Source organism: Mustela lutreola, chromosome 10, assembly GCF_030435805.1.
Source record: "Mustela lutreola isolate mMusLut2 chromosome 10, mMusLut2.pri, whole genome shotgun sequence".
Taxonomy (NCBI): Eukaryota; Metazoa; Chordata; class Mammalia; order Carnivora; family Mustelidae; genus Mustela; species Mustela lutreola.
Genome location: NC_081299.1, coordinates 94,792,390 through 94,802,012, shown reverse-complemented (window position 1 = coordinate 94,802,012; position 9,623 = coordinate 94,792,390). Strand labels below are relative to the sequence as shown.

Genomic DNA, 9,623 nt, shown 5'->3' with positions numbered 1-9,623 from the left:
GGAAGTTTTCCTTCCGTTTCTATTTTTTGGAACAGTTTCAGGAGAATAGGAATTAGTTCTTCTTTAAATGTTTGGTAGAATTCCCCCGGGAAGCCGTCTGGCCCTGGGCTTTTGTTTGTTTGGAGATTTTTAATGACTGTTTCAATCTCCTTACTGGTTATGGGTCTGTTCAGGCTTTCTATTTCTTCCTGGTTCAGTTGTGGTAATTTATATGTTTCTAGGAATGCATCCATCTCTTCCAGATTGTCAAATTTATTGGCGTAGAGTTGCTCATAGTATGTTCTTATAATAGTTTGTATTTCTTTGGTGTTAGTTGTGATCTCTCCTCTTTCATTCATGATTTTATTTATTTGGGTCCTTTCTCTTTTCTTTTTGATAAGTCAGGCCAGGGGTTTATCAATTTTATTAATTCTTTCAAAGAACCAGCTCCTAGTTTCGTTGATTTGTTCTATTGTTTTTTTGGTTTCTATTTCATTGATTTCTGCTCTGATCTTTATGATTTCTCTTCTCCTGCTGGGTTTAGGCTTTCTTTGTTGTTCTTTCTCCAGCTCCTTTAGGTATAGGGTTAGGTTGTGTATTTAAGACCTTTCTTGTTTCTTGAGAAAGGCTTGTACCGCTATATATTTTCCTCTCAGGACTGCCTTTGTTGTGTCCCACAGATTTTGAACCGTTGTATTTTCATTATCATTTGTTTCCATGATTTTTTTCAATTCTTCTTTAATTTCCCGGTTGACCCATTCATTCTTTAGAAGGATGCTGTTTAGTCTCCATGTATTTGGGTTCTTTTCAGACTTCCTTTTGTGGTTGAGTTCTAGCTTTAGAGCATTGTGGTCTGAAAATATGCAGGGAATGATCCCAATCTTTTGATACCGGTTGAGTCCTGATTTAGGACCGAGGATGTGATCTATTCTGGAGAATGTTCCATGTGCACTAGAGAAGAATGTGTATTCTGTTGCTTTGGGATGAAATGTTCTGAATATATCTGTGATGTCCATCTGGTCCAGTGTGTCGTTTAAGGCCTTTATTTCCTTGCTGATCTTTTGCTTGGATGATCTGTCCATTTCAGTGAGGGAAGTGTTAAAGTTCCCTACTATTATTGTATTATTGTTGATGTGTTTCTTTGATTTTGTTATTAATTGGTTTATATAGTTGGCTGCTCCCACGTTGGGGGCATAGATATTTAAAATTGTTAAATCTTCTTGTTGGACAGACCCTTTGAGTATGATATAGTGTCCTTCCTCATCTCTTATTATAGTTTTTGGCTTAAAATCTAATTGATCTGATATAAGGATTGCCACTCCTGCTTTCTTCTGATGTCCATTAGCATGGTAAATTCTTTTCCACCCCCTCACTTTAAATCTGGAGGTGTCTTCGGGCTTAAAATGAGTTTCTTGGAGGCAACATATAGATGGGTTTTGTTTATTTATCCATTCTGATAGCCTGTGTCTTTTGACAGGGGCATTTAGCCCATTAACATTCAGAGTAACTATTGAGAGATATGAATTTAGGGCCATTGTATTGCCTGTAAGGTGACTGTTACTGTATATGGTCTCTGTTCCTTTCTGATCTACCACTTGTCGGCTCTCTCTTTGCTTAGAGGACCCCTTTCAAGATTTCCTGTAGAGCTGGTTTGGTGTTTGCAAATTCTTTCAGTTTTTGTTTGTCCTGGAAGCTTTTAATCTCTCCTTCTATTTTCAATGACAGCCTAGCTGGATATAGTATTCTTGACTGCATGTTTTTCTCATTTAGTGCTCTGAAAATATCATGCCAGCTCTTTCTGGCCTGCCAGGTCTCTGTGGATAAGTCAGCTGCCAATCTAATATTTTTACCATTGTATGTTACAGACTTCTTTTCCCGGGCTGCTTTCAGGATTTTCTCTTTGTCACTGAGACTTGTAAATTTTACTATTAGATGATGGGGTGTGGGCCTATTCTTATTGATTTTGAGGGGCATTCTCTGAACCTCCTGAATTTTGATGCTCGTTCCCTTTGCCATATTGGGGAAATTCTCCCCAATAATTCTCTCCAGTATACCTTCTGCTCCCCTCTCTCTTTCTTCTTCTTCTGGAATCCCAATTATTCTAATGTTGTTTTGTCTTATGGTGTCACTTATCTCTCGAATTCTCCCCTCGTGGTCCAGTAGCTGTTTGTCCCTCTTTTGCTTAGCTTCTTTATTCTCTGTCATTTGGTCTTCTATATCACTAATTCTTTCTTCTGCCTCATTTATCCTAGCAGTGAGAGCCTCCATTTTTGATTGCACCTCATTAATAGCTTTTTTGATTTCAACTTGGTTAGATTTTAGTTCTTTTATTTCTCCAGAAAGGGCTTTTATATCTCTCGAGAGGGTTTCTCTCATATCTTCCATGCCTTTTTCGAGCCCGGCTAGAACCTTGAGAATTGTCATTCTGAACTCTAGATCTGACATATTACCAATGTCTGTATTGATTAGGTCCCTAGCCTTCGGTACTGCCTCTTGTTCTTTTTTTTGTGTTGAATTTTTCCGTCTTGTCATTTTGTCCAGATAAGAGTATATGAAGGGGCAAGTAAAATACTAAAAGGGTGGCAACAACCCCAGGAAAATATGCTTTAACCAAATTAGAAGAGATCCAAAATCGTGAGGGGGGAGAAAGGGGATAAAAAGAGGTTCAAAAAGGAAGAAAGAAATAAAAAGAAAAAAAAAAAAGAAAAAAGAAAAAAAAGAATTTAAAAAAAAAAACACCTAAGAAAAATATAAAAAAGAAAAAATATATATATTAGATAAATTAGTAAAAAATCGTTAAAAAAGAAAAAGGTAACAGTTTAAAAAAAAAAAAAACATTTTACCCGAAGGCGAGAAAAAAAAACAAAAAATGAAAAAGAAAAAAATTAAATTAACTGCAAGACTAAAAAAAAATCACAGGGAAAAAGCCATGAGTTCCGTGCTTGGCTTTCTCCTCCTCTGGAATTCTGCTGCTCTCCTTGGTATTGAAACCGCACTCCTTGGTAGGTGAACTTGGTCTTGGCTGGATTTCTTGTTGATCTTCTGGGGGAGGGGCCTGTTGTAGTGATTCTCAAGTGTCTGCCCCAGGCGGAATTACACCGCCCTTACCCAGGGCCGGGGTGAGTAATCCGCTCTGCTTTTCTTTCAGGAGCTTTTGTTCCCTGAGCGCTTTCCGTAGAGTTCCAGAGGACGGGAATACAAATGGCGGCCTCCTGGTCTCTGGCCCGGAGGAGCTGAGAGCCCAGGGCTGCACTCCTCAGTGCGCCCTCAGAGAACAGCGCCCAGTTACTCCCATCTGCCTGACCTCCGGCCGCGCTCCAAGCTCACCGAGCCTGCGACCAGTTCAAGGTAACACCGAGCTGCGAGCTTACTGTCGGCTCTGTCTCTGTAGCCAGCTTTCCCATTCCAATACCCACAAGCTCTGCGACACTCAGACACCCCCGATCCTTCTGTGACCCTGTGGGACCTGAGGCCACGCTGACCCCGCGTGGGCTTCGCTCCGGTTTGGCCTCTGGAGCGATGTCCCTCAGCGGAACAGACTTTTAAAAGTCCTGATTTTGTGCGCGGTTGCTCCGCCACTTGCCGGGAGCCAGCCCCTCCTCCTGGGGTCTGTCTTCCTGTCGCTTTGGATTCACTTCTCCGCCGGTCCTACCTTTCAGAAAGTGATTGTTTTTCTGTTTCCAGAATTGCTGTTCTTCTTGTCTTCAATCTGCCGATGGATTTTCAGGTGTTTGCAATCTTTAGATAAGCTATCTAGCTGATCTCCAGCTAGCTGAAGTAGTCTCAGCCTGCTACTTCTCCGCCATCTTGACTCCTCCCCCGGATCTAGGTGTTTAATGCTGACAGATTACCTTTTGAGTCCCTGTGATAACTTATAGGAGACTCCTTAGCCAATGCAGGTTTTTCATGGTTTATAGATAGTTCTTATTTAAAGGATAAAAATGGTAAACATTAGGCTGGGTATGTTATTTTAGCTCTTTTTGAAGTCATTGAAACATCACCTCTACATTTGACTGCTTCCCTGACACACTGAGTTATGTGCCCTTACTCAACCTTGTATGTTAGCCAAGGGTAAACTGCATTTCTGTCAATAGTTGGTATGCCTGTGGGGTAGCTCATGACTTTGGAATATTATGGAATCAACAAGGTGTCCTAAACTTCAACGGGAATACAATTTAAAATGGCTCCTATGTTCAAAATTTATTTTATACACACACACACACGCATATACATATATATGTATATTTATATATATATATATATATATGCATATACATATATATGTGTATATACACACACACTCCTATAAATACACACACACACACACACACACACTTACTTTTGCAGCTGTTTTGGGCTATTAAGGTTCCTGGGCATTCCAGACTCAACTCCCTGGAGGCCAAAGTAATCTATCTCAGTGATATTTCCACCAAAATTACTAATTTCAAGGAAACTAGTAGTCAAATTTCTGTTATGACCCAAAGGGATAGTCTTCCAAATGATAAATTTTGGAAAATTTGACAAGAGATATCCCATAGTTGGTTCCATAGAGGGAAAAAGCAATTTGGAAACCTAGTCATTGTTAGTTTGATTACAAAAAGGGAAGGGGGCTTTCTCCTGTAGATATGCCAATGCTTCTTTTGTTAGAAAAGATTATCTTTACCCGAGGAACCTCTCTCAAACCTCATTGTAATCAGGGAACCCATTTGACTAGTCAGGTGCTTTGACAATGCTGTGTTATTTGGCTGGTTTTATACTTTCCGTATGCATATCATCCTAAACCCTCAGAGTTAGTCAAATATGCACTAAGTTTAGGCACTAGGACTCAACTAGAAAAATCTGTAGAGACCCTCCAGACACCTTGGCTGAAAGCCTTGCCATTGGATCTTCTAAATCTCAGATCCATCCCCATGGGAACTCATAGTCTCCTCCTTTGAGATAGTCACACAATGTCCAATGCACTTGTCCCCTGTCTCCTTTGACCCACCCACAGTTGATAAAAGGAAATAGAGGTATACTTCAACAGTGTAAGGTTCTAACTGCTTCTATTAAAAATAGTATGTTTGGTGGGTGCTTGAGTGGCTTACTCAGCTGAGCATCCAACTTTTGATCTCAGCTCAGGTCTTGATCTCAGGGTTGTGAGTTCAAGCCATACATTGTGCTCCATGCTGAGTATGGAGCTTACTTTAAAAAAAAATAGCCATGCTTTGTGGCGCAGTCTTTTCATAGTGCAGTCCTAGAAGACAATGACCTTAAGCATCTTGTAACCTAGAGATTTCATCTGTTGGGAAAAAAATGCCTCCAGAAAGACTCTTCAACCTCGTTAGACATGCCCTTATCAGGAACTGCTAACCCACCCTTGTGCCACCAAACTCCAGGGAATAGATTCCTGGATCTGTGTGATGCATCTAAAGAAAGTCCCAATGCCTGACTCGAAGCACACACCATCTGGTGATCTGAAAGTAAAGATTTCGAGGAATTGAAGCAGGCATCTGATGAAAGCTTTCCCAAGGTGTCCAGACCAGGCTTGTATACATTTTCTTACTGTGCTTCTTCCCTCTTCTGCATGGGAGCACAGTGCCCTCTCTGCATTTCCCGAGCCCTCGCAAAAGGGGGAAAACTTTTCTTTCAATTATGGCCTTTTGGTAATAGTACAGTCCATCATCCTGGGACAAGTGCAGGGTTAGAAAGTTCAGAATTCACAAAATTCATATGAATTTTCCAAATTCATGGTCTCTGAATTTTCAGTCTTACTATGTTGTTGATAATACATTTGGTCCTAGACAGTTCTTTTGAGATAACAGCATTCTTTTTTTTTTTTTAATATTTTATTTATTTGTCAGAGAGAGAGAGCGCAAGCACAGGCAGAGAGAGTGGCAGGCAGAGTCAGAGGGAGAAGCAGGCTCCCCGCAGAGCAAGGAGCCCGATGTGGGACTCGATCCCAGGACGCTGGGATCATGACCTGAGCTGAAGGCAGCTGCCCAACCAACTGAGCCACCCAGGTGCCCCAACAGCATTCTTTTAAAGTGTCTTTGAAGTTTTCAAAAACTTCATCGGCTATGGCTTTATTTATACCTATACTGTATCTTCCCAGATGCCCTTGGTTAACTCCTTCAGGTGCTCTCATAATATTTACTACTCTGCTTTTGTGACTTCCAGGAGGCATTCTATGGGAGTTTGCCTTCATAAGGAGAGTCTTTTCTCCCAAAAGTCAGATTAAGTGCCAACGAATATTTCAGTTACCTACTTTTCAGACCTAGAATCCTGGTTTAGAACCATCACACAATTCGAAATTGTTGTGCTACTTCTCCTATTTTTTTCAGAATTATTTTACACTTTATATTTTGTTGCCTGTCAAAACTTTTCTAAATTTTTAAAATTTAAAATAAAAAATATGATGTACACAATAAAGTGACGCTATCTTGGTGCTCTGAGATGACTGTAACAAGATATGGGCTTTAAGTTGGAGCACCTGAGAGTTTTTCCCTCCTAACCTTCCTTGTTACTCAAATGTGGTCTTATGTGGTTTCCAACTACTATACACTTTACCTCTATTGTAGGATGTGACAACCAAGAAGGGTACTTCCTGGCACTGAGGGGCAAAACCACTAAATATGGAAAACCTGACTCTTGACCAGCGATGCTTTGGAAGAGAGAGATCCTGATCAAAAGATTTAAAGGGACAAGGTGAAAATAAAAGGAAATCTCATTTGGAATGGTGTTGGGAGACCAGCAGAGGGAGCCTACCAGTCATTATTTGGTGACCCAACTGGGAGAGATGGATCTTGCACATGGATACTACTTGACTATCCATGCAGGAGGAAGAAAGGCTCTCTCCTGCTCCTGCAACAGTCCAGCTAATGAGAAGCCACTGTACTTTGAACTCCCTGTTAACCATGATGGAAGTTTTATTGGTAATAGTCTTCCCAACTTAAAGGAATGTTCCTCTCCTGTTCTGCAGATTTGGCAATAGCCCTGCCATATCTTCTTTATCTGGATAGCTATCTGCTATCCCCAAATAAACCCATTTTTGCTGGTCAGATAACTGGAAGTTTTATTTTTAAGGTTAATATGCCACACTTGCAGTCTCCCCCATTATCAACATTTCCCACCATAGTGGCACATTTGTTCCACTCAATGAACCTATGTAATTTACATTCAAGTGTCCTCTTGGTTGTGTACATTCTGTTGGTTCTGCCAAATGTATAATGACAGGTATCTACTCTGTAGTAGCATACAGAATAGCTTCACTGCCCTAAAATCCTGTGTTCTCTATTCATCTCTCCCCTGACCCTAACCTCTGTGAACTACTGGTCTTTTTATTATCTCCATAGTTTTACCTTTTTTCCTGGCATGTCATATAGTAGGGACCCTATGGTGTTATGATTGACTTCTTTCTCTTAATAACATTCATTTCATATTTTGAGACCTCATTACTTTTTAGCATTGAATAATATTCCACTGTCTGAATGTACCAGTTTATTTTTCCATTCATCCATTGAAGGACATCTCGGTAGCTCCCAAGTTTGGGAAATTATGAATAAAGCTGCAGTAAATATCCATATGAAGTGTTTTTGTGTAGACATAAGTTTAAACTCATTTGGGTAAATACCAAGGAGTGTGATAACTGGATTGTGTAGTATAAGTATATGTAGTTTTATAAGAAACTTCCAAACTGTCTTTTAAAGTGGCTGTGCCATTTTGTATTCCCACCAGCAATGAATGAGGGTTCCTGTGCCTCCACATCTTCACCGGCATTTGGTGATGTCAGTGTTCTGGATTTTGGCCATTCTAAGAGGCAAGTACTAATCATCTTATTTTTTAAAATTTTGAATCACAAGTGTAGTTTTACAGTAGATTTCTGTATGTAGTTTGACATTAGTTATCTGATTAATATTTGTCATTTCCCTAGAGACTGTGGGCTTCATGAAGGCAGGGACTGCTTCTGGTTTTGTCTTTGTTATCACCTATGTGTAGGTGCCAGGGCTGCCTCAGACATAGTAGACCATGATGAATATTTGAATAAATGAGCAACCAGCTGTAGCAGTTCATTTGGAAGGTGAGCTTTTGCACAAGGATCCAGATCTACTGAAGATAAGGGAGCAGAACTTGACCTACTGAAGCCATTCCTGGGAACCGAGTTCACCTGAGGCTATCAGAACTCTGCAGCACCTGCAGCCATGCTTGGAGACATCCTGTCATCTGACTTTAAGAACTTCCAGTATAGGTGGTGTCATTTACATAGAATCTAAATTGCTCAATCCAATCCATTGTCCCTTGGACAAATATCCAAATTTTCCTTTTTGCCTTAGCTGAGGAGGAAATCTGGCTTCTTACTCAAGCACATCTTCAGGGCTCCATGGATATCTCTGTTTCTCAGGCTGTATATGATGGGGTTGAACATGGGTGTCAGGATGGTGTAGAGCAGAGAGAATCCTTTGCGCAAGAGTTGTGAAGAATTGGCTGAAGGCACAAGGTACGTGGCAATGAGTGTCCCATAGAACACCGTGACCACAGTGAGGTGGGAGGAACAGGTGGAGAAGGCCTTTCTCCGGCCTGTGCCAGATGGAATTCTTAGGATAGCAAAAAGAATGCAGGAGTAAGAGGCAGCAATGAGGAGAAATGGAACCAGAGTTACTGCTGAGGAGGTGGCAAAGGCGATGGTCTCTGTCAGTGAGGTGTCCGTGCAGGAGAGATGGACAAGAGGGGTGAAGTCGCAGAAGAAGTGATCAATCTCTTCTCCACAGAAGGTTAGTCTAGACAGCAGGACCAAAGTGATTGCTGTAAGGAGGAAGCAGCAGAGCCACGAGCTGGCAGCCAGCCTAATGCAAAGGGGGCCAGTCATGAGGACAGGATAGCGGAGAGGTTGGCAGATGGCCAGGTATCGGTCATAGGACATCACAGCAAGCAGGAGACACTCTGTTGCAGCCAGGGATCCAAAGAAGTAGAATTGGGTTAGGCACCCAGCCACAGAAATGGCCTTCTGTTCGGCTATGATAATCAGCAACATCTTGGGGACAATATTGGAGGTATAGCAGATCTCTAGAAAGGACAAGTTCACCAGAAAGAAGTACATGGGGGTGTGGAGGTGCTGGCTGAGCAAAACTAGCAGAACAATAAGGATGTTTCCAGAAACAATTAAGACATAGAAAGCAAAAAACATCACAAAGAGGAAAATATTTAGCTGTTGGTTGGAGGAGAGTCCTCGAAGCACAAATTCCACTATGGTCGTTTGGTTTTCCCAGGGCAGGATTACCATGCCTTGGCTTCCCCAGGACACCCAGTGATAAGATGTGCAAAGTACAGAAAGTTCTAGCTTACATGTAGACCATGGTCTGACAGTGGGTGATTTTCATCCCCTGCTCAGGTTTTTGGAAGGGTTTTTATTTAAGTAGAGGAGTATCATCTTTTTTTCCAAAGCCTGAAATGGTAAAGAAAAGAATTTTCAATAAGAACTTATGATGGCTCCAATCCCTCCTTCTTCTCCTGACTGTGTCTTCATTTCATCAGGAGTAATGTCAGGCTTTGGGGAAAGCAGGACATTGAAGGAAGGGGAAGAAGAATACAAAGGGGAGGCAGGACAGAGGAAAAACAAAGGGAAGAAGAATAATCTGCTGTATGCTCATTCTGCATGCACTACAGTA

At 41.2% G+C, this 9,623-nt stretch overlaps 1 protein-coding gene across 1 annotated transcript; it reads right to left on the bottom strand.

Annotated features, from left to right (window-relative positions):
• Positions 1–8,287: 8,287 nt before the first annotated feature.
• On the bottom strand, positions 8,288–9,238 carry LOC131810544 (olfactory receptor 11A1-like). The gene has a single exon (XM_059138532.1). It carries the CDS (start codon positions 9,236–9,238, stop codon positions 8,288–8,290), a length of 951 nt encoding a protein of 316 aa, XP_058994515.1.
• Between the last annotated feature and the right edge of the window lie 385 nt (positions 9,239–9,623).